Source organism: Arvicola amphibius, chromosome 15 (genome assembly GCF_903992535.2).
Source record: "Arvicola amphibius chromosome 15, mArvAmp1.2, whole genome shotgun sequence".
Lineage (NCBI taxonomy): Eukaryota > Metazoa > Chordata > Mammalia > Rodentia > Cricetidae > Arvicola > Arvicola amphibius.
The window spans coordinates 48,226,172-48,250,619 of record NC_052061.1 but is presented as its reverse complement, the minus strand read 5'-3'; the positions used below and the strand labels follow the sequence as shown (position 1 = coordinate 48,250,619).

General features: G+C 51.0%; 1 protein-coding gene across 1 annotated transcript; it reads left to right on the top strand.

The window, feature by feature from the left end:
- Positions 1–7,330: 7,330 nt before the first annotated feature.
- Positions 7,331–10,965, top strand: LOC119801616 (thyrotropin-releasing hormone receptor-like). The gene is made up of 3 exons (XM_038312203.1): positions 7,331–7,689; positions 9,357–9,753; positions 10,570–10,965. The coding sequence occupies exons 1-3, from the start codon at positions 7,331–7,333 to the stop codon at positions 10,963–10,965; spliced, it is 1,152 nt and encodes a 383-aa protein (XP_038168131.1).
- The last annotated feature ends 13,483 nt before the right edge of the window (positions 10,966–24,448 follow it).

Sequence of the window (24,448 nt, the reverse complement as noted above, 5' to 3'; positions counted from 1 at the left end):
GCACGTATCGAGTTGGCAAAAACAAAACCAACTAACCAAGGCAATCAGGCTCACATAAGATTATGATCGTGAATATTTTTTGGAGGTGTGGAGGAAGTGAAACACACACTGTGGTAAGGAGGCCGCTAGTTAGTTCCCGACCGCTCAGCCCTGAAATAACCACACAGAAACTATATTATTTAAATCACTGCTTGGCCCATTAGCCCTAGCTTCTTACTGGATAATTCTTACATCTTAATTTAACCCACTTCTAGTATCTGTGTATCACCACGTGGCTGTGGCTTACCGGCTAAAGTTCCAGCATCTGTCTCCAGTGGGGCTACATGGCGTCTCTCTGACTCTACCCTTCTTTCTCCCAACATTCAGTTTCGTTTCCCCCCCCCCCCCCCCCCTACCTCTGGCCTGCCATTGGCTCAAAGTAGTTTCTTTATTCATTAATGGTAATCACAGCATACAGAGGGGAATCCCACATCAACACACTGCCACTAGGGGTATAAATGGTGTAGCCATTTTAGAAGGCAAGAAACCAATATGAACAGGAATGGTGGTGTATGCCTATAATCCAAGTACTTGGGAGGCTTTGGCAGGAAGATGACTTCAAAGTCAGCCAGGAGTGAATCTCTTGGAAACAACACAGGAAAAATATCAGTACGAATGCTAAGAAAAGTGCCTGAAGCTGGACGGTGGTGGCGCACACCTTTAATCCCAGCACTCAGAAGCCAGAGACAGGCAGATCTCTGGGAGTTCAAGGCCAGCCTGGTCTACAAAGTGAGTTCCAGGACAGCCAGGACTACACAGGGAAACCCTGTCTCGGAAAACGACAACAACAGAATGCCTGAAAAGATAAAAGCACAGAAAATAGTTGCTCCTTACGAGTGGGGAAGGAGATAGAGAGGCGGTGATTTTCCAAATTGCGACTACGCTGAGACAATGGGCAAGTAATAAATGTCGCAGAACGTGCACAATCTGAGTTTTGCAAAGTTTATACCAAGAAATACCACCTGGCTGAAAACTGCCCAACCTGTCGCCGTGTATGGCACACGTCTCAGGAGGTGAGGCGTGGCGTCAGAACCCTAGGCCTTGCAGCCCTGACAACATAGACTCAGCCACTCCTCCTCAGCAGGCCAAGTCCGCAGACAAGCGGTGATGCGAAGCAGAGCAAAGAGATTCATCTAAAGAGGCTGCCAGGCCCAGGCTCTGACCGTAACTACTCTAGAACACTGTGGGTTTGGAGTGCTACCTATTGTCTCCCTGAGCCCTAGAGGAGGGAAAGTTAGGGGCTGAAGGATTCACTTCCTGCTCCCCTCACTCCAGACTCATGGGATCCCAGGCCTAAATGTTACTCTCCACACTCTCAAGGCATGGACACAGCCGTACATGTTTGCTCAGCCTTTTCGGTAAGGTTAAGACTCTCTGAAGAGCATTTTTTTGTCGAAGGTATCCTTTGAGAAAGGACAGCGTTGCTGATTCTCTGTATGGTCACCAGAGGGTGCACCAGAGCAGGTCAGCTGCTGTTGTGTGGTTGGCCCTGATCTGGCTGGCCAGCTGTGAACTTAGCTTGTTAAAAAGGACTCATTCAGAATGTGTTGGACCTCCACGTGGTTCTGAGATAATGAGAAAGAGCCAGGCTGGATCAGCAGGGGGCCTGCTCTCTGGGGTGGAGGGGTTTATCAACCCTGTCTGTGTGCCCAGTTGGGATCCCATCTACCCTTACAAGGGTCTCACCCCAGGGAGGTTGGACAGAGGATCTCCAGATCTCCAAGCTTCTGGCTTTTTTCTCTGGCTTCTGCATTGCAGGGCTTCAGTCGGGTGAGCCAATGACTGAGGCAAAGGACCTATGTGTGACCAGCTCCTACCCATATCCTGAAATTTATTTATGCAGGGTTTCATGTAACATAGCACAGGCTGGCCTTGAACTCACCATGTTGGCAAGAATGACCTTAAACTTCTGATCTTCCTGCCTACGCCTTTGCAAGTCTCTAGAATTACATGTATGCACCACTAAGTCTGTTTTAAGTGGTGCTAGAGATTAAAGTTGAGGCCTGAGCATTCACTAGGCAGACACCCTACCAAACTTAGCTACATCTCTCAGCTTCAAATAATTTTGTAAGCGTAAACTTGAGATTATCAGTAAATTACATATATATGTATATATATATATATATCATGTACATACAAACCTGTTTCATATAAAATTTTCTTAGGCTTTCAGAGATCACAAGCAGAAAGTTTAAAAAGCCCCCGCTCGACCTTCTCCATGGGCCCAAGACAAAGGGCTAGTGTCTGTCCCACAGCTCTGAGCATTATAGCTGGGTTGGCAGCTATCGTCTGGCTAAGGACTATGAACCTCTTCCTGGTGCCTTTGGAAGCACGCTGTGCTGAACCCTTGCTGGAGGCATGGTCAGCTCCAGGTCAAATGCAGAAAGTGAATTGTGAGGATGTAATCACCAAGGCTGGCTCCAGCGATGGCTACACAAGCCAGATGCATACAGGGAAATGAAGTTGTCAGCATAAAGGCACAAGGTAGACTAGCTTGCTTAGAAATTTATATTTGGGTGGTGACCATACTGACAGAGGTTGTGCTGCCTCGTGGAGAATCTGTTGAAGACTCTGCAGTCGGCGGTGGAGATGGTTTTCTGCTCTGGGTAGCCAGTCAGCTATCTCCCCAAACCACATCCTTGTTTCTTACTTTACTGTGGGCTGCTGGGTATGGAGGATAAAACCATAAAGGTGGAGGAGTCTAAACTCATTTTGAAGGGGTTCTGGAAGAGGCTCTATATTACTGGTTGCTCTATATTACTAAGCTGGCTCCCTAACCATTAAAATAATGGGCCAGCATCTCCAATTATCCCCCTCTTTCCTCTAACTTACCTGCTATGTCTCTGGCCAGTACTGAAGAGCCAGCCTCTTATCCCACCCCCTCAGCAGTTTCTACCCTCTCTCCCTTCATGCTGCCGCTTCTACTTTGAATGGATCTATGGCAGAGGCCAGGCTGCCTCTGCAGCTTTTTGCTGACATCTCTGTCCTTCATGCATTGCTCGTGGGCTTGTGATGCCTGTTCTCAGAGCATCTCCAAACTCCCTAGGTGAGCCCACCCATCAAGCAGAGATGACGTTCCATACCACCAGAAGACTATCGTACTGGAATTTTCCCCACAGACACTCTCCATTGCTTAATTTTACCCTAGATGTCCCAATCACCACCCCTTGTCCCTATGCTGCAAGCCCTATATGGATATCCACCTTGTCAAAATTTCCTCTTTAAACAACCTCTCCCCTCCATGCAACTTCACTTTTTTAGTTTGTCTCATTCCCTATATCATGGACAACACCATCGCTCTTCCGAAAACCATACGTTATGCTCCCAGCAGGGAGAGATAAACATCTCCTCCTCTGAGGGTCCCAAGGATAAACTGAGGCACAATTCCACCAAAGTTCACTCTGGAGAACCAGTTTATGGGATCTTTTTCCAGAGCATAGGTGACTGGGTTATTACTAGAATGTGGGTGCTTTCTCCTCCACACCCAAAAGGTTGTACTGGAAAGTCTTTACCCAGCAGGGATAATGGCTTTCTTAGTCACATAGATGGAGTCCTCCCTGCCCCTCCCCAAGTCCTTCCAGCCCTATATACTCCAGCCTCTCCCAGCTCATTCTCTCATGGACAACAGCAGCTTATCCATGGGGTTCAGATTGGAGCTGCAGTGCTATCTAGCCATGGGAGATATTGGCCCCGCTCCCCAGGTTTCTCTCTGGGCTCTTTGTCTTCTTCCTGTCAGGTAGAGCATTGCTCTGCTGGCTAGCAGAGGTTCCTTGGCAGCCAGATAAACTCATGGGACCACTCCCACCCAAGCTGGGTAAGATACAGCATCGCTTCCTCCTCCTGGGTCCCCCTGCTGGTGAGGCCTAGGCTGCTGATGTCGATGCAGGTAGGCACGGGGCTCTCAGCTCTGCAGAGGGAGGGTGAGAGGAGGAGCTGAGGAGAAGTTGGCGGGGCTGTGTGTCTGTGTGCATGAGGTGCACACCCGCGTAATGTGTGATACTGCAGTCGGCAGAACATAAAGCCTTCCCTGGAATGATTGAAGCTCAGGCATTGTTCTCTCTCTCTCTCTCTCTCTCTCTCTCTCTCTCTCTCTCTCTCTCTCTCTCTCTCTCTCTCCCTTCTCTCCCTGCTTCCCTCTCTCCCCCTCCCTTCTTTCGCTTATTCTCTCTCTGCTTCCTCCCCTTTCCCCTCCTCTCTTCCCTTTCTCTTTTCCCTCCTTCCTCCCCTCCCGACCTGGAAGGAGGAAAATGCATTGAGTCTTCACTGGGTAAGTTCCCTGACCTTAGAAGTTTCCCTTGGTGTGTAAAGGCTGCTGGAGGGGGGCGTCTGGCTGGGACACGGTATGCAGTGGTCCCCACAGAGGTATCTGCAGAACAGGTGTAGTAGCAGGTGAGAGTCCTTGGAGACAAGACGTCAGGAATGGACCTCTGCAGCTCTGGCTCCCACATCTGGAAGAGCCCTGTGAGGTCTCTGGATTCAGCCCTGGTTACCAGTTTCCCGCTGACTGCAGAGAAGGAGCACTGTTGGGGTCAAAGCAGCTGCTAAATCCCGCAGATCTTGTGGTCCTCTGCTCAAGCTATGGGAAAAGGCTGGTTTTCAAGAGTGTCCCAGCCATGTGGATATGTCTGTAGGGACAGACATGTCAAGTATGTTTCCATGTGAGCGTGTGAGAATGAACAGTGTATATGCTTGGACTGTGGAAAGTCAGCCTGTGGGGTGTGTGTGTGTGTGTGTGTGTGTGTGTGTGTGTGTGTGTGTGTGTATGCATGTGTCCATCCTGTACCGTGGGCACATCAGGGCTGAATGTCAAGTGCATATGCAGAATGTGTGTTGCACATGCACGTATGGTTTGTAATGCCTGTGTGAGCAGTCATTGTGAATCAGGCACAATGTTTGATTTGTATTTTTGTGTGTGCATATGTGTACCTAGATGTATGCTCAGCACAGGTACATGGTACATTGCATGTGTGTAGGCACAGGAGCATTGTGTGTGACATGTGTCCTGTGTACAGCCGTGATTGTGTGTGGGTAGCATCTGTGGGGGTACAGCTTCTCCATGAACCCTGCCTTGTTCTGATGCTTTGGGCCCTGTCCTGGGGGCTGAAGTAGTGCCGTGGGACTGTGCATCAGGCTGGGCAGAAGTGGATAAGCACCTGACCTTGACTGAGGAGATCTGCTCCCTGCTCCAGGTCATCTTAGGGTTTATGCCATACTTATCTTACCTTTGCCTACATGCCAATCACACTTACAGGGAATAAGCATTGAGGTGTGTGCATGTGTAGGGCCATGGGTGTGTAGTGTGTGGTGTGTGTATGTGTGTCTGTTGGGTATGTTGCATAGTGTTTACTGTATGTGTGTGTTGGATGTGTTGTATATTATAAGGTATGTGTGCTGTGTCTGTTGAGTGTGTTGTATCCTGTGTCCTATTTGTGTGCAGCGTGGTATTTGCCTGGAGTCTGCACTGTGTGTCACATGTGGCATGTATGTAAATGTGCACTCCAAGCTGAAGCCCCATTTTGCTCCTGGACTGGTGCCTGCCCTCTCTGGATCCCAGCACAACTCCTTTGTAGTCATCCCCACGGAGTTGGTACGCCGTTGTTCTCAGAACTCATACCCACTTCCTCCACTTGGCTCATCGAGTCTCTGTGCCCTCAGCCTTAGACTCTTGCATTCCTGCAGACAAATAGAAGATCCAGAGTCCATGAGGCTCAAGGCTGGAACTGCTGCTCTGGGCTTTAGGCTCAGCAGTTGAGCCCTCCCACGCTCAGCCGTAGGCTGGGACCACATCATGCATTTTGGAACATTATAGGACTGCAGCAGCAGCTGGGTCCCAAGATGATTCTCCACATGGTGGCAGAACCATCCATCTCCCCATGCTGATGCTGCTGTATTTCCACCTCCAGCCCTGACTCTAGAGGTTTCCTTCATGTCTCCCCATTCTGCCCCACAGTGGAGGGCCCACAGTGCCTCAGACCATGGCCTCTCAAACATGCATCCACCTGACCCTTATATGGACTCCTTTCTTGGTCTTCCCACCTGAGCCCTGTCCCAGCATTTTCCCACTCCCTATAGACTGCGCCGATGCTATCTAATGCCATGTCATGCTATCTCCCGAGAGAGAGAGAGAGAGAGAGAGAGAGAGAGAGAGAGAGAGAGAGAGAGAGACCCTGATTTACCCTTATCTCTTCTCTTCTCCAGCTACTGCTTGGCTGAGCCCCAATTCCTCTCACCTGACTGTCACCCGGCCTCCTCACCTCTACCTGTGCCTCTGCTGACTTTACTGGGGTCTGTGGGTCCCATGAAGCCCTTTAAAGCTGCATGTTAGAGCATGTTGCTGCTTTGCTTAAAGCCATTGGCAACCCCTGCTGCAAAAAAATAACCCCTGAGCCGGTGAAACTCACAGGCTGTAACCAGCCCTTTTCCCTGCTTCCTCACTCAGCGCGGGCACACAGTATCTGTCCTGTAGCCATAATGTAATGCACAAAACACTCTTTTCTGGGAAGAAGCTGCTGTTACCACCCACTAGACAGACTGATGGGGAAACTGAGCCTTAAAGTTCTACAATAATAATTTTAAAGAGGGCTGGAAAAAAATGGCTCAGCAGTTAAGAGCACTGGCTGCTCTTCCAGAGGATCAGGGTTCAAGTCTGAGCACCCATATGGCAGTTTGCAATTGTCTGTAGCTCCAACCCAGGGCATCTGATGCCCTCTTATACCTTCCACAGGTATTAAGTATATGGTCATCCATTCAGGCAAAACACCCATGTACATAAAAAAAAGGAAAAAAAAACCTAAATAATATTAAAGAAACAGACACAGATCACTTATCAAGGTCAAGGCTGGGGACATTTTAGGCTTCATTGTTTCTATGCTCCTGACAACCCCGAGAAGCAGGTGTGTGTCCTTCCTGTCCATGGTGGGTGTGTTGAGGCTTAGGGATGCTGCAGACTCAGCAGCCAAGCCCTCAGTTTTCCTGACAGAGAGCTTGACAGCATATAAGGTGCGGTCCCCTTTCCACAGTGGGCTGTTTCCTGCATCCATGCAGGGGAGGAAGCCTCATGGTGGCACCACCCACTGTTGGGGTGGAATGGCAGAATAACCTGCACACTCCTTGACCTGTCCCAATGCAGTATCCATGCCACACAGCCCCAGGTGTCTGAATGCAGTGCCCTGAGCAGGTATTTATAGGATCCAGAGCCAGTCTGTAGTCCAGCCCAATCCATGGCTGCCTCTCAGAACTGCCTCTTCCTACCCCTCCAGGCCTGCAGGGCATCACAGAAAACACCAGCAAGATGGATGGCCCCAGCAACGTCTCACTGGTCCACAGTGATGCCACGCTGGGCCTGCCAGAGTACAAGGTGGTCTCAGTCTTCCTAGTGCTTCTGGTGTGCACCACCGGCATCGTGGGCAACGCCATGGTGGTCCTGGTGGTGCTGACCTCACAAGACATGCACACGCCCACCAACTGCTACCTGGTCAGCTTAGCTCTAGCCGATCTGATAGTGCTGGTGGCCGCGGGGCTGCCCAACGTCTCTGACAGCCTGGTGGGGCACTGGATCTACGGACATGCTGGCTGCTTGGGTATCACCTACTTCCAGTATCTAGGCATCAATGTCTCCTCCTGCTCCATCCTGGCATTTACTGTGGAGAGGTAAGTACCCACAGGCTACCCCATGCCTTCTCCCTTCCATTGTCTTCTTTAACGAGAATCCAAGGAGCCTGGATTCAAGCAGGGATTTCTGGTAAACTGAGGCCCTATTGAACCTCAGTGTGGGGTGCTAGAGCCAGTGCAGAGAGCTAAGCCAGTGTGGGGAGCTAAGCTAGTGTGGGGTGCTAGAACCAGTGTGGGGAGCTAAGCCAGTGTGGGGAGCTAAGCCAGTGTGGGGTGTTAGAGCCCGTGTGGGGAGCTAAGCCAGTGTGGGGTGCTAGAGCCCATGTGGGGTGCTAGAGCCAGTGTGGGGAGCTAAGCAAGTGTGGGGTGCTAGAACCAGTGTGGGGAGCTAAGCCAGTATGGGGTGCTAGAAGAACCAGCACAAATGTGGGCATTTGTTCTGCTTCTAGATTGCTGTAGGGCACCAGGAACGGCCCCTTGACTTCCTCTGAGTCTTGATTTCCCATCCAGAACACAGGCACTTTGGATGATTTTTCTCACCACCCCCCACTACTGGAGATTGAACCCTGGGTCGTCCACATACTAGGCAATCCATATCTCTAATCTTTAAAATAAGTTAACCTTGAGATGGCCTTTTTGTTTTGTTTTGTTTGTTTTTCAAGACAGGGTTTCTCTGTAGCTTTGGGGCCTATCCTGTAACTAGCTCTTGTAGAGCAGGCTGGCCTCGAACTCACAGAGATCTGCCTGCCTCTGCCTCCTGAGTGCTGGGATTAAAGGCATGCACCACCACCGCCCAGTGAGATGGACTTGTTCAGGTTGACTGTAAACTTGTGATCCTCCTGCCTCAGCCTCTCAAGAAACTGAATAGGCCTGCGCTATTGTGCTCAGCAATGGTGTGTCTCTTGAATATCCACCAGCTTGAATTTCTTGTTTATTTGTTCATTTTATGAGACAGGGTTTCACTATGAATACATATTGGAATAGCAAGCTGGCCTTGAACTCTTTTTGTAGCCGAGGATGGCCCAAACTCATTGAAATCCTGCTGTTTCAGCCTCCTGGGTCCTGGAATTACAAGTGTGTACCACCATGTCTGGCTTAGTTCTGATTGTAACACACCAGAAACAAATGGTCCAGATATTGAACATGCTGATCCGAAGCCTCAATTTGGGGTGGTAGGAATTGAGACTTTGAGCTCAGCAACTTGTTAGGGATACCCAGAATCTGGGCAGAGTTCAGGTCTGCCATAGCCAAACACTAGGTCCACTTCTACAATCCCTGTCTGTGCTTGTCTGGAAACAAGTCAGCATGGGATGTCTCATCTGTGCCATGTGATTGTTCCCAGGGCCCTGAGTGTGAGCAATAAGGAGACCTGCCTGTGAGAGGCATACATTGTAACTCCCTGCCTTTGATGGAGGGTAGCAAAAAAAACGCTTTGACCACACGTGGCGTTCAAAGGCGACTTTGAGAGGCATGGAATCACAGGACAGGACATTTCCAGGCTGCTTTTCTGTTCTTGGGAGGCTGGCCTCGTTCTGCCTGCCCTTGAAGCGTCCTCACCCTACACCTTTGCAGCCTCCCACTGCCCTTGCCACGTACAGCCCAGCCACCCTTACTCAGGCCGGGCTCAGTTTGGGTCAGGTGTCTCAGACATAAGCCGAGCAGTCCCATGGCCCCAGGAGCCAACATGCCTTGCCTGTGCCCCACAGGTACATCGCCATTTGCCACCCAATGAAAGCACAGACCGTGTGCACCGTGGCCCGGGCTAAACGGATCATAGCAGGTATTTGGGGAGTCACATCCCTCTATTGCCTACTCTGGTTCTTCTTGGTGGACCTCAATGTCCATGACAATCAGCGTCTGGAATGTGGCTACAAGGTGTCCCGAGACCTCTACCTGCCCATCTACCTGCTGGACTTCACTGTCTTCTTCATCGTACCCCTGCTGGTGACCGTGGTGCTCTATGGGCTCATCGGGAGGATTTTATTTCAGAGCTCATTGTCCCAGGAGGCCTGGCAGAAGGCGAGACAACCCACTGGGCAGGGTGAGGGTGCACCAGGCAGTTGCTGCTCTAGGTCCAAGGGCTCCAGGTCCTCCAGGAAGCAGGTTAGGAGTCCTCCTGGGTGCAGGTGGGGGCTGCATGTGGGGAGAATCATGGGGAGCGGCACAGATATGCAAAAGAGCATAAAACACATAGAGCAAGACTGGCAAAGTGTCTAAGTCATTTGGACTCTCATTTGCACATACATACATACATACATACATACATACATACATACATCTATGCAATGCCTGCCAAGTCATTTCATATGCCAAGTGGAAGCTGGGACACAGAGAGAACATGGAAACACAATCAGATGCCCTCCTTGAACTACAAAGTGAACACAAGCCTGTCCAAGAACAGGCAGGAAGGAAACATGGGAACACATGATGCTGGGGAACAGGAGTCAGGGGGCAGTTCAGGAGGCCTTGCTAAGAGGTGACAAAGGGATAGAACTCCAGTGTTGGAAAGGAAGAGCAGCCAAGCTGGGTGCAGGGAAGCATTCCAGGAAGAGGAACAGCCAAGGTTGATGCTGAGGTGGTAAGCTGAGCAGAGGAGGGACTTTGAATATATGAAAAGGGAACATTTGGGAATGGGGAGAGAAAGAGGGACGAGTAGCTGAAAATGAGGTGGGGGTGCCCAAAGTCACAGTGGGGACCCTATCTGGGGCCAGGGACTTTGTAATAGAATTGTATCCTTGGAAATTCAGTATCTTGGGAAGCTCAAGCGGTGGCTGTCCTCAGTTGTCTGAGTCTTAGTTCTGAGAGATGCCCCGAGCCGCTGGTTTGGGCATCTGGTGCATGTGGCATCCCTGTTGTCAGCTTCTAGCTATGCTTGCTGAGTTTGTCTCAGCTGCGCCCTCCCGCCTTTCCTCTCCACAGGCCACCAGGATGCTGGCGGTGGTTGTGCTGCTTTTTGCCTTGCTGTGGACCCCCTACCGCACACTGGTGTTGCTCAACTCTTTCCTGGCCCAGCCTTTCCTGGATCCCTGGGTTCTGCTGTTCTGCCGCACCTGTGTCTACACCAACAGCGCCATCAACCCTGTCATCTACAGCCTTATGTCCCAGAAGTTCCGTGCGGCCTTCCTGAAGCTGTGCTGGTGCAAGGCAGCTGGGCCGCAGAAGCGTGCTGCATGTGTCACTGCCAGCAGCTACAGTGCTGTCCAGGAGACCCCAGGAGGAACTGAGAAGATGCAGCTGGGCTCCAATGAGGCCTCAGGTCCCACAGCCGCTGGGTCCCTGCATTGCCAGCAAGAGCCCCACTTCAGTGTGCTCTGAAGGCTCCTGCCTGGCCCCTGTCTCCGCTCCCTGTGCTGGCTTGCTCACTGGTCTGGTTGATATCTGCTCTGAGCACTGGCGGATCGCCAGGAGAGGGACAGATAGCTCACTGCCCATGGGTCACCAGAGGTCCCTTTACCATGGAGGGCACTGGAATGTTCTCAGCTAGATCCCGTGTGGTAGCTCTCTATTCTGAAGTCAGGCTGGTGGGAACGGAGAGGAAGCTGGAGACTCAGTTTTCACCCCTTCAAAACCTTTCATCTGTTCCCGCTCATTACTTTAAGCATCTTTTGGAGTTTACTATTGAAGGAGCGTCCTTACAGGCTTTGAGCACTGCTGTCCCTTGGTGAGCCCATACATACAGGTTTCAAATGTGGTCATTGGACAGTGGGGGTTACAAAGAACTGGTGTCCAGCCAGTCACCCAGGGCTGCTTGCTCCATAATGTTCATCCCTGGCCCCAGCATCCCTTTCAGTCTTCCATTAAGGTGGGCAGCCCTGTAAGAGAGTCCACCAAGCAAGCTCACCCACCACAGATGTTCTTGAAGGAAACCATTTGTCTTTCCAACCAGCACCAAGAAGCCACCTCTACCTCCTTGGCCCCAAATGTGCATGCCTGGCTGTCTGGACCCTCTCTGCTAGTTGCTGTCCTGCATGCTATGTCTTTACTAAAGGCACACTGCAGACTCGAGAGATATCAGGAAAAGCCTCTGCTGGGAACCAGCCCCATCACTGCCTACAGGACTACTGGATGAGCCTGAGGACCAGTAGGCTTCATGTCCCACACTGTAAAATGGGGCCAGTGACCCTGCCTTAGTCCCAGGACCCTAACATTGAGGGACACTATAGCAAACATGTTTAATAAGCAGAAGTGGTCACTCTATGACCGGAGACCTCAGGAAGATAGGAATTGGTGGATGCTGGCGCGTGTGTGTGTGTGTGTGTGTGTGTAGTGTGTATAGGTGTATGTGGTGTGTGTGCGCATGTGTAGCTGGACCAGGTGAGTCAGCCTACTCACACAGCTTCTGCCTTCCCAGCTGGATGTGGTCCTACTGATTCATTCCTGCTCTGGGTACCTGGGCTACTCCAAAATAGAAGTGACTTTTTAGGGGCCCTGATTGCTGAGTCCAGTTTTGTGGGGTAGGACATTTAGAACCTCACATATGGGGAAATAAAGGACCTTACTAGAGGGAAAGTCAACACAAAGGTTCGGGGTCACCCAGGGCAGCTGGAGCCCTACCTGAGGCCTCTCCATGCTGTGGTCTCCAGACTGAGGGGGCATGTTCTTTGGAAGCCCCCACACCAGGTTGGCTGTGCTAGGGCAGGACTTGCTCCACCCTCTACCTGAGCCAGCTGTTCCTGCCATCCTTAGAGCCCCTTCACCCTGTGACTTCTTTACCACACCCATGTGACATGCACATGTCCCCTGGAGGATGTGGCCAGACAGACCTGATCCCTAACTCCTCCCCGTCTCTTGCACTCTGAGATCAGAGCTTATGTGAAGTAGTCAGATGGGGGGGGGCAGACAAACATGGAGGTATGGCAGTCAGATCCAGCTATGGCCTCCCAGGCTGCCCGGTCTGCCTGTGTGTGCGCTGCAAGTACAACCCGGCCCAGACATGTGACCTCTCTCTCTCTGACTGTGGCCCGGACAAAACCTTGCTGACATCAGGCACTCTGAATATTTTCCTGTCCTATCTCATATTTCCTAGTTACCCGCTCCCCTGAAGCACAGCACCAGGGGAGTGGCCTTTGTCAAATGCAGACCTGAAGATCACATTACGACAGACAGGCCTCTTGGTGCGACACACCGGGTAGTACTCACTTTCTTGGGTGAACTTGGTCTTGTGGGGCCAGCTCAGACTGTGGCTAGGCAGAGTCTTGAGGTCAGCTCCATGCCATCCTCTAAGACCATTGCACTTCAACTCGGAGTCCAGCTGTTGCCTCCCATAGCTTCTCTCTTGTACAGCATGCAGTCAGTGACCCCTCCCACTCTTGGCTTGGAATCCTTTGTTTGGTAAAGTTGCTGGTTGGTTGGTGAATGCTGCCTGGGTATATGGTGTCCTGTTATACTGAGTTTTCTCTCTGGCATGGTGACCTTAACCTCTGTATGGGATGAAGCAGGCTAGCAGTCCCAGGACTGCAGGGATCTTATAAAGGATATAAATGTTCAGCCACTGTGGACTCCTGCCTCAGAAGCAGGCTGCCTAGGATATGTTGAACACCCTGGAGATTAAAACCATGGAGCAGACCTCAACAGTCCCTCTGGTCCTGAGTCAGCATCTGCTTCACACCTGTGGCAAGAACTCTGTCCTGGGAGGCAGCTGAGAACCCTCGAATGGAAAGATTGCAGAGAAAGACTTGGAGACACGAGCCTTCCTCAAGACTGCCCAACGACACACAGATGTTTGTAAATGTATAATTTGCTCGTATGTAACATAAAGTCTTTTACATATACACGAGTTGTGCTTGGAACAAACTTGGACAGCCTGTCTCATGCACGTTTTCTCTGGAGGCCAGGTGACTATGGATGCCTGCTCCCAAGCTTGGGTTCTGGAACCTTCTCAGCACACTACAGACATCTTGTCTCGCCCATGAGACCCAGGACGCTCCAGGTCCTCCACAGTCAGGTGCATCGACTCAGCCCTGAAAGATGTTGGCCTAGTCTATGACATGATGACCCCCTCCCCTGAGGAGGCTAGGTGCTTGCTCAGGAGTTCCCATGGACGAGCAGATGCAGCCTGTGAGGAGTGGGGTCTGGAGGCGCAGTAATTAGTCTTCAAGCACGGGGCCTGGCAGCCCCATTTGTCACCTGCTGTTCATCTTAAAATCATGTAGGTAATGAGAAGGGCCACCAGTATGGGTGTTGTGGGATTTGTTAGCCCTTTTCATTCCCTGCAGCTGCTGGAGCTGCAGATGCTAGAAGGATCCACTAATCTTTCTTTGAGTGTCCTACAAGGGCAAACAGGAGTCAAAAAAAAAAAAAAAAAGGAAACAGTTTAATTCTTGTTGGTAAGAGAGGAAAGGACTTCCATCTTCATAGTTATCTTACTCTAAACAACCTGACCTGTTAGTTGCTTCCTGTGCTGGGTTTCTTTGTTTTGTTTTTCACATTTTTAATATAAATGTATATATGACAAGGTGGGGGGGGGGGCGTGCTCGTGACTGCAGTGCATGCAGAGACCAGAAGAGGGCGGTGTAGTTCCTGGGGCTGGAATTACAGCGATTGTGAGCCACCCCAGCATAGGTGCTGGGAGCTGAGCTCAGGTCTCCTGCAAAGGTGGCAAGGGCTTTTTAAGCTGCTGAGCCATTCCTCCAGCCCCCTGTGCCTGTTTTGCTTGCTATGTTGACCCAGGCTGACCTTGAACCCTAGATCCGCCTACCTACAGCTTACATACTTAGGAGCTGCTCTTCTGCGCTGCATCAAAAGCCTGGGTTCTGTCTCACAGTGTCTAGCAAGGGGAACTCGTGAATGGAACAGGGAGGGGCAGATCTGGAGGGTTGGAGTCAAGCACAGGAAATATACAAAGGTCAGGACGCCCGACCAGGTGGCCATCTGTGGGACAGTGCGGGGAAGGTGACAGCTAGAGTCGGCCAAGGAAGGATGCCCCAGGATGAAGCCCAGGGTAGAGACCTTACAGAGGAGAGAGCCCCAGCCCTGTGCCAGCCACTGAGAAGGAAAGCAGGCAGTGCTGTCTCACTGGACTCCCCTAAGACCAATTGGAATGGAAGACAGAAACAGCTGCTGTTCTGGGAAGGGGGTGATTTGATTTGGGAAGAGGCAGGGAAGGAAGAGAAGTGAATTAAAGGTACAATATGGAGACAGTGACACCTGACTTGGTCCCACTGGGTGACCTTATGTACAGCTGTAAGGTTTGTCTTCTGCGTCCTCCCTCAAGGACAGATGGCATTTGTCATGACCCCCATTCTTATTGGTTGATGGCTGTCCTGGGTATCAGTATCAAACCCCTATTTTTGTGACCTCCATTCTGTGGCAGAGAAGAACCAAGTGACCTAAGTGTTGAGTGCCCACACATGGCAACGGGTTGGAGTGGGGCTGAGGTAGGTGGTGGGGCACCCAGAGGGTCTGCCACAGGCATGGCATCACTGAGGCCCTCAGAGCACACGGTCCCTGATCTTGAGTGCAAGAAATGAGGAAATATGTGGAAAAGACACCATGTTCAGAACAGACACTGTGCCAGGTGGTACCACCATGATGAGGGCAGCTCAGGGAGTGAGGCGCTTAGTAGGGGTCCCCTAAACAGCTAGCAAATGACATGGGTGCAGAGGAACAGCAGCTCAGCTCCCCTATACAGACTGGAGAAAGATGAGCTCACATGGCTCACACAGGCCAGAGCCACCAGAGGAGACCCATGGCATCAAAGCTTGGCAGATCAAAGCTCCTATTTCTCTGCTGGGAAACCCAGCAGAAGAGAAGGAACTTGCCTGTCTCTCTTAGTAATGCTGTCCTGGGTCTCATTGCTTGATGCCTGCAAGAGTGACAGTCTCTCACAGCCAGGTCCCTGTGGGGTGCGGAGGAACTGCATGTACACAGCACTGTGGCAGGTTTTGTAACTCCTGAACCAGATTGGGGTTCCTGGTCTCTCTAGGTGGTGAAGGGAAAGATTCCACAGCCTGTCCTGGCCCTGAAGGTGCCCTTGACCCAGGATGCAAAGGTCAAAGTAGGAGGAGCCCAAGGGTTTGGCTACAGGACGCCACAGAGTACATTTCTAGTTCAAGTGAAAACCAGAATTCAGATTGAGCCCGAGTGGCTTGTGCTGTTCTGATGACTGGATTCAACACTGAAAAAGCCGCTTAAGGAGAGGCAGTGACCAGGGGACCCACTTCAAGATAATGAGGATGGCATGAGGTGGTAGGGAAGGAGATGGCCCAGGGATCCTCCAAAAGGTTGAGGGATCAGGAAGCTGGGAGAAGCAGGAGTGGCTGAGGAAGATGGAGCCTTTGGGACAGGGAAAGAGGGGTCCTCTTTCGAAGCCACCAGGGCTTTGGTCCTGAAAAGGCACAGGCCTGGCAAATAAGTGTCCCCAGTCCTCACTGTGTTCATACCAACTGTTCGAGGCACCAGCTGGTTGACACCTCTAGACCCACTGGTTTCTGGCTTTTCTCAAAGCCCAGATAAAGGACCAAAGACACTACTTCCCACTTCCCACTCGGTGTTTGGTTCCCACCTGCAGGCAACTGGGGCTTGGCTAGCAGATTCTGCTCTGCAACCCCTACCCACTCTGCCACCCACCCTCCCCCTAAGCTAAGCTGGACAGTTTCTCTGCTCCTCGCAGCGGTCCATTCCACATGCACATAAATTATCTTTTAATTGAAAGTTTATAAGCTCTTTAATCTTGCTTATTGTAGCTGAGATGATGTGTGTTTGTACAGCTTTATTGAATAACGGATGCCCTTGCCTCCCAAATGCCCATTTAGTTTGCTTTGCAGTGGTGGTGTGGGAGAGGGGAAGGGGAGTAAAAGCTCCACATCTACATGCTTAAAAACTGTGGCTTTAGGGGCTAGGGGGATGGCTTAGTTGATAAGGTGCTTACCACACAAGCATAAGGAGCTGAGCTCAGATCCCCAGCATCCATGAAAAAGCTGGGCATATTGGTGCATATCTGTAATTCCAGGGTTGGGCAGGGAGAGGCAGGAGGATTGCTGGAACTCGCTGGCCAGCCAGCCTAGCTGAATCTAGGCACTCCGGATCTCAGTGGAGACTTTGTCACAAACAGAAAAATAAGTTCGGAGTGTGTGTGGTGTGTGTGGGGGGGGGGGGGGGGGTCACGGCCTAGAGAGCTAGCCCAGGAGTTAAGAGCATCTGTTATTCTTGCAGAGAGGATCTGGGCTCTGTTGCCAGCCCTCACATAAAAGCTTGCCACTACCTGTAACTCCAGTTCCCGAGATTCTGATGCCCTCTTCTGACCTATGTGGGCACTGCACACACAATATGCATAGAAAAAACATGTAGACAAAACATTCATACACATAAAAATAAAAATAAATAAATCTTTTTTGTTTGTCTGTTTTTTGAGCAGGGTTTCTCTGTGTGGCTCTCTCTGTGTGGCTCTCTGTGTGACTGTCCCGGAGCTGGCTCTATAGACCATGCTGGCCTCAAACTCAGGGATCCACCGCCTCTGCCTCTTGAGTGCTAGGATTAAAGGTGTAGATCACCACCATCTGGCAAAAATAAATAAATCTTAAAGAAAAAAAAGACTGGTTAATCTAGAACTTGCTTAAAAACAGAGCAGCAGGAGGGTAATGGTTAAGGAAGACCTCAACCTCCGGTCTCCATGTCGCGTAACAGAAAAACGGTGATGGCACTGGGAACATTGAAGGGTTTGGCAGGGTATTTTCTCACTCTTGTGTGAGAATATACAGAGCTTGTCTGGACTGTCCGTCAGTGCTCCGAGAGCCTTGTAAGTAACCTGTAGGTGCAGGAGCAATGGCACCCTGGGTGCTGTGTCTGGGAGCCCTGCCTCTGACTCGCAAGGCAAAGGCTGCACATGAGCAATGACAGTGCATGGTAGAAAATGCCAAAGTCCCAGAGTGTCCTGTGGCTGCTGTGACAAATGACAACAAACCAGGGGCTAAATAGTAGGCAGCTCTTCCCCTGTCGTCTGTAGACCATGAGTGTGAAACCTAAGCACAGGTTTCCTGTGAAGGCCATGGGGATTTTGTCCCCTCTCTTCTAACTCCTGGTGGCTCTGTGGATCTGTTGGGTTGTAGCTCTGTGGCTCCAGGCTCCTCTCCTATCCCGGCACAGTCACACCCGGTGTGTCCCTGTTGCCTCATCTTCTTGCAAGGATGCCTGCTATGTGGACTGGGGACCATTCTCGTCTTACCTGTATCTCATCTACAATGTTTGCTAATAAGCTTGTAGCTATAGGTGCTAGATTAAGACTGAAACACAGGATCTTGGTGGCACATTCAGCCCGAGTACTCTCTTGATATGTCTGGAGGAAGCTGCTTATGTCTCTGCCATGGGACAGACCTAACTTCTTCCTAAAGGCTCTGCATGTCCAACATGCCACAAACTCTGGAATAAGCCTGCAACATATGGGTCTTTGTGGGAGACAGTCATGTTTCATCTCCCAGGAGAGGCCATGTCCCTGTAGCAGGCATGGTTTTTCTACTTTGCGCGTTAGGGAGGATATTAAAAGGCCAGGGAGGTGGATAGGCTGAGCCAAGTTCAGGAGTTGAAGGTACCAGGGTTCCAGTAGACACAGAGCTCAGAGTTGTCGCCAGTGGGCTGTCAAGGAGCACACACAGACATGCGGCATGCTTGAGCCAAAGACTGAAGTCAGCCTGGGCAACAGAGCAGTAAGCTACATCCATAGTATAAAATAAAAAAAAATAAAAACAGGTCTGCCACATACTCATCAGCTAGTAAGTAGCCAAACATGGCAACTCCACACGGTGGAACGCCATCCAGACTGGAAAAGAATGAGGCACCAGCACGCTCAGCAGGGAAGATCTCAGGGGATGCAGTGCTGGGAAGGCAAGCCAGAGGCCACAGGCTCCGAAACAACCATGACAGAAACATCCAGGATAGAGAGAGCTCTCCAGGTACCTGAGGGCTCAGAGACCCTGTGTGATGGTGGGAAGGTTCTAGAGCGAGGTAGAGGTGAAGGCTGTATGGCTTTGTGAATCACTAAATATTACTCACTTGTGCGTGCTCAAGAGCGGAGAGGGCGAGTCTGGGAATTTTATCTCAGTTAAGAACAAGGTGTACTGAGAGACAGCTGAGGGACGTGGGCTGTGGAATTCCCCCCTCACATTGCCCCGGTAGGACACCCTAGTGACCTTGGTTTACAATGCAACAATTACAGCCCTCTCTAATACAGGCTCAGGGCTGAGGCCAGTTCTGTTGCCCCCTGTTGTGGTGTTTAGTGACCCCTGTTAGCCTCTCAGACAAAATTGAGACAATGTGTCTAGGACTGTAAGATAACGGGTACAAACAGTAACAATGTTGCAAACCCTCCCGGGTGTTTGTTTACGGTAAGGGGAATGGAACCCTGGGCCTTCCTCGTGCAGCTGGGCTAGTACTCTAGCACTGAGTTACAACCCAGCCCCCAACAAACTTTGCAGAGGAGATCTCAGCTCTTGAATTTTGGATGCAGCAGGCAGGCAATCCTGCAAAGGCCGCTGCCTAGGCAGCCTCGGTCATCTAAAGTTGCTATCACCGTTGTGTCCAGGTATGGCCCAGAATGCTCACTTGACTGAGACTCAGTCTCTGAGGAGTCCAGGCTGAGGATGCCAGCTCTGCTGCTTGGCTGTTCTCCTGACAAGAGTTCAGTGTCACACAACTCTGGACTGTCAGCAAGCTAAAGAGGCTAGGAGTCGAATCCCAGACCACCTCTGAAAGTTACATTGGCTCTGACAGGGCCAGCTCAGCTTTTTGCTGACCACTGCTAAGGGTCACTGTCCTCTGCCTACCTTGTCCCCAACGCCCTGCCCACTGCTTTGCAGGTAGAGTCAGAACTCCTGGCCCTGTACCAACCTGAGCTGCTCTAAGGCATCTTTGTGGATGTCAAGTGTGGGAGGCCAGATGGCTCTGAGAGGTAGAGAGGAAGAAGCTGTCTACATCTGTGTCTAAGGTACATAGACGTGGGCAAGGTAGTGCCTGAAGAGATGCAGCTGTGGTTCAGATAAGCTTGGCGTGGGGAAGGGAGTCTGGTTTCCAAGGAGCCGCAGGTGAGATTATGGTGGTTAGGGTTCCAGAAACATCCGCACTTGCCATCCTGGCGTTCTGAGAGTTTAGAGACACACACAGGAACTCAGTAGGCATGGAAGTTCTTTTTCTTCTAATAGTGGAGCAGAGACTAGGAATCCAGGAACGACACCACAAATTCTAGTGCACCCAGACTCCTCTTGTGCCCCCAGACTCCTCTTGTGCACCCAGACTCTCGCGCATCCAGACTCCTATTGTGCACCCAGACTCTCATGCACCCAGACTCCTCTTGTGCACCCAGACTCCTCTTGTGCACCCAGATGACTCCCGCTGCAGTTATGTATAAGATGTGGTGGGCTGGCTTGGCCTCACCCCAGGTCCCCACTGAAGACTATCCTTGTGTCTAAAGGGGAGAGACCTCAACACTTCCCATATTCCCAGGTGGCATGGTTTTAAAATCTTGCTATTTATTTTATTTATATTTTTGCTTCTCACGTGCGTGTGACACACACACACACACGTGCACACTCATACCCTAAGGCTAAGGATCCTCCTGTCTTTGCCTATCAGGATGCTGCTGGGATTACAGGCACATTTCAGCTCAGCTGGCTTTTTCTGTGGTTCTGGTTCAGGTCCTCATCCTGGGGCAGCAAGCACTTTTCCAAACAAGCCATCTCCTCAGTCCCTAACTTTTAGTGTTTTGAGATAGGATCTTACATAGTCCATGTTGGTCTGGAACTCCTTATCCTCTGGTCTTCACCTCCCAAGTTCTGGATTACAGGTGTGGGCCACCATGCCTAGCTACTGTTATTATTTAAGTGAATACCCTCCACCCCGCGAGGACTAAGTTACTGGCACACACAGCAGTGACTTGCTTATTTTTCCTTGACTGAGCACTTAAAGAATCTCAGCAAAAACGTTCAGGTGGTAGCACATGCCTTTAACCAGCTCTTGGGGCAAGGAAGAGGCAGGTGGATTTCTGAGTTCAAGGCCAGCCTGATCTACAGACTGAATCCCAGGACAGCCAGGGCTACACAGAGAACCCCCACCTCTGAAAAAAAAAAACAATCAAAAATTTCAGACACTGAAGTTTAAAAAAAAAAAGACAGCATGACGATTCTTTGCAAAATTAGTGTGGGGTTGGTGCTATTTTTAGACTAAGAAACACTTTGTTCTGCTTTGGTATTTCTGCTTATTTTGAGATCCAGACGAGTCCCCTCTTTGCCACGGAGGTTGTGCAGGAATTCTGGTAAGAGCAGCCCAACACTGGCTTGCAGCCCCATTGGGAGAGTTAGGGCCAGAGCCAGTCCAGTCCACACACCTCACCTGGGACCCTTTCAGCCAAACACCACTGGTGGGGTCATGTCTGTTACCATGCAGCAAAAAGTAAATAATAAGAGTGAAGCAGATGTCATGGAAACACAGTTACGTTCCAAGCCCATCTCCATGTGTGCATGTGTGTGTGCACACCTGTGTGTATGTGCATGCGGTGTGCACATATGTGCAAGTGCAGGTGTGCATCTGTGTGCAGTGCACCAAGAGGCCAGAGGTTGACGACAGCTGTCTTCCTCAGTCAACCTCTGCTTGCTATTGTCATCATCATTGTGTATGCGTGTGTCATGTGTGTAGGTGCACAGGCCACAGCACAAGAGTGGAAAGCCAGCAGGCAACTTGGTGGAGTTTTACCCTTCCGCTTTCGCGTGGGTTCCAGGCATTGACCTCAGGCTGCCAGGCTTTCATAACAAGTGCCTTTGCCTGCTATGCCATATTGCTCATCCATTTGTTTGTTTATTGAGATAGGGTCTCATTCATGATGTAGCTCTGGCCAACCTCAGTTCACAGAAATCTGTGGACCTGTCCCCCGTCTGAGTGCTGGGATTAAAGGTGTGTGCTTCCATGCTGGCAGGAAAGGGCAGGCGACACAAATTTGGTAAGGCTCTGGAAAATGGGAGCCCTCACACAGCCCCACAAGAAGTATCTTACAATGATTGTAGAGTTATCACAGAATCAGAAAATCCAGTCAGGTGTACCCAAGAAAGCCAATAACAGAGGACCACACAGACACAGCATCCTTGTTGCTAAGATGATACCAACCAAGATTCCAGAGCAGACGCCGTTCACCCATGAACGGGAAGCACCAAGACCTGACACAGCACGCGTGACCTGAGTTTCTGGAGCCCAGCCAAAGAAACTAGACCCAAGAGGCCACTCTGTATGCATGAAGTATCTGAACCCCCAAATTCACAGAACTAGAAGGCTGGTTAGCAGATGTTTAGAGAGGTGTGGGGAAATATTCAATGCTGTGTTTCTGTTTGGGGTGATGACTTTGTTCTAAAGGTGAACATGCACCGCCGTGAATCCTCTAGTAACCAACGAACTGTGCACTGGCTAGGTGATGGTGTTTGAGAGCTTTGGCTGGGTACAGCTTCCTGAGACCTGAGGTGGAAGGTTCTGGGAAGGTTTGGGGTACAGCCAGGTGTTTAGGGTGCAGCTCTGCTGCTCTACAGATCACTGCAGAGTGAGGGACCTGCAGCCCCTGCCCTTTCCCAGGGTACCACACCCTCTCTACCTCACTGTGATTTGCATGGCACAAGGGACCCCATTTTCCTTCACAGAGGCAGTCCTCCAGCCTGCTTGCCTCCCTCTCCCTCCCTCCTCCTCCTAAGCACAGGGGTGGTTGGTAGATAGTCGCAAGCTTTATTAGGTACAAGTGGAAGAAGCTAGCAGTCAGGTGACCTGTTTGCCCTGTGTAGGCAGGGGCTCACTTTCCTCTGGGGACAGAGCCAAAAATAGAGCTCCAGGGAGCATCTGTAATTATGCTGTGTGCACCCTGTCTCCCGTCTCTCTCCCCGCCCCCTTCCTCCACCCTCTACCTTCTTCACCCCCATAGCTCCCATTCCTCTCTTCCCCCAGTCTCTTCACAGATCCTCATTTTTTGGAAACCCTTTCTATTTTTTTCCTTCCAGACCTGGGAAATGGAGACTAGACTAGCCAAGGTTAATTCTAACAGAGGGCTCTGCCTGCTAGCTCTCTCTGCAGGCTTGTGAGGAAGATGGGTCCACACTGCGGGGCTCATAGGGATGCGGTGCTCAGATCCTCACAGGGACAAGCCTGGGCTCACTAGGTAGTGGCTCCTTTACCCTGATGAGGCTGAGGACACAGGCCATGAAAAGCACATGCTTGTCACCCCATTTCTGTACCAATAACCCAACAGGTCTGGCCTAGCCATCCCTTGAGCAGCTGGGGGACACAGCCCTGGGGAACCTCACAGATGCCCACTGTCAAGGGGAGTAGACATAGTGGGGCTAATCTTGTTACTGTGGGACTGTCCCATGAGCTGCCTCTCCTATCCCTACCCCACAATCCATCATTCCTCCAGGGACCGTGGGCCCTCAGGGCACGTTAAAAAACCTGATATGGGGCTGGAGAGATGGCTCAGTGGTTAAGAGCATTGCCTGCTCTTCCAAAGGTCCTGAGTTCAATTCCCAGCAACCACATGGTGGCCCACAACCATCTGTAATGGGGTCTGGTGCCCTCTTCAGGCATGCATGCATACAGAATATTGTATACATAAAAATAAATAAATATTTTTTAAAAACTCTGATATGATGGACACATTGCTCATCCTGGTTCTCACCATTGTTGTGGGGTTGTGTCCCATGAGGGCTCTTTGTGATAGGAGAGGAATTAGTGTCTAAGTCCATGTTTTGGATCTTGGGCTTAGAGTGGAGATTGTCCAACCCCCGCAGATCTTCCAATAGTTCAGTTCTTGGCCTGGCCATGTTGTGGGCTGGGCTGACTTGGCCCACTGTCCATTTGCAAAGGACATGTAGTCCTGCCATGCAGAAAGCCTTGGTATAAAGAGGATCTTTCTCCCCGAAGCCTCTGAATCTGGGCAGTGACCCCCAGGAACCATGTTCACCTTCATCCCTAGATTATCATTTTATTGACAATAAGGCTTAGCAGGTAACTAAGGCAAGAGTGGATGTGGAGCACAGATGTAGAATGCAGGATGTAGGATGTAGGGTGTGGGCTGGGTCCTACATCCTGAGGCTGTCAGGAAGCACCAGAGAGAATGGGGTGAGGGATGGAGGAGGCAGACACATGGGGCCCCAGGAGCTGGGGGGCAGGGACAGATTCTCTCCCAGGAATCTTGTCTCTGCAGATGCCATAAGGTTAAGGGCACTGCAAGGGTGAACCTAATTCAGTTACTGATGTCCCAATAAAGGGGACACTTGGAAATGGCCATGTGTGACAGAGACAGAGACAGGAGTGATGAGGTCACGGAGCAAAAACACTGGGTCCTCTGGGAGCTGGGAGAGGCAGGGTGGAGGCTCCACCCTGACAGGGGCACTCGGGGGGCACAGCTCTGCTATACTTAGTTTTTCATTTCTGACCTGCAGAGGAGCACCCCTGTTTTCAGTCATTGGTTTTAGGTACCCCAGGAAACTCAGCGAGGGGCTGAGTCTAGGGGGACTGGTCTACGACTCTAGGTCTGTGTCACCTTCCTCAGCGTCTCCGTTGCTAATGGAGTCCCCAGCTTGTGCTCCATTCAGAGCAACTTCTGTCCCGAGCAGAGGCCCTGCTCTGTCAGCCATGAATGTCATGGGATACCTTTCTCCACCCAGACCCTCTGGCTTCTTGTGCCCATGACAAGTTTCCTGGATGCCTGTGACTCCTTTCAGTAGTCCCTGCCAGACATGCTGGGCATAGCTGCTATGTTCTTCCTGGCCAGTGATTTGCTGCATGTTCACACGGGAGGGAGTTCCTGGCTTGGCGGGAGAGCGGGAACAGAACACCTCAGCCA

Coding starts and splice junctions, on each gene's coding strand:
- LOC119801616 (XM_038312203.1), top strand. CDS start 7,331: ATGGATGGCCCCAGCAACGTCTCACTGGTCCACAGTGATGCCACGCTG. Junction 7,690..9,356: donor CTGGCATTTACTGTGGAGAG/GTAAGTACCCAC, acceptor TGTGCCCCACAG/GTACATCGCCATTTGCCACC. Junction 9,754..10,569: donor CCAGGTCCTCCAGGAAGCAG/GTTAGGAGTCCT, acceptor TCCTCTCCACAG/GCCACCAGGATGCTGGCGGT.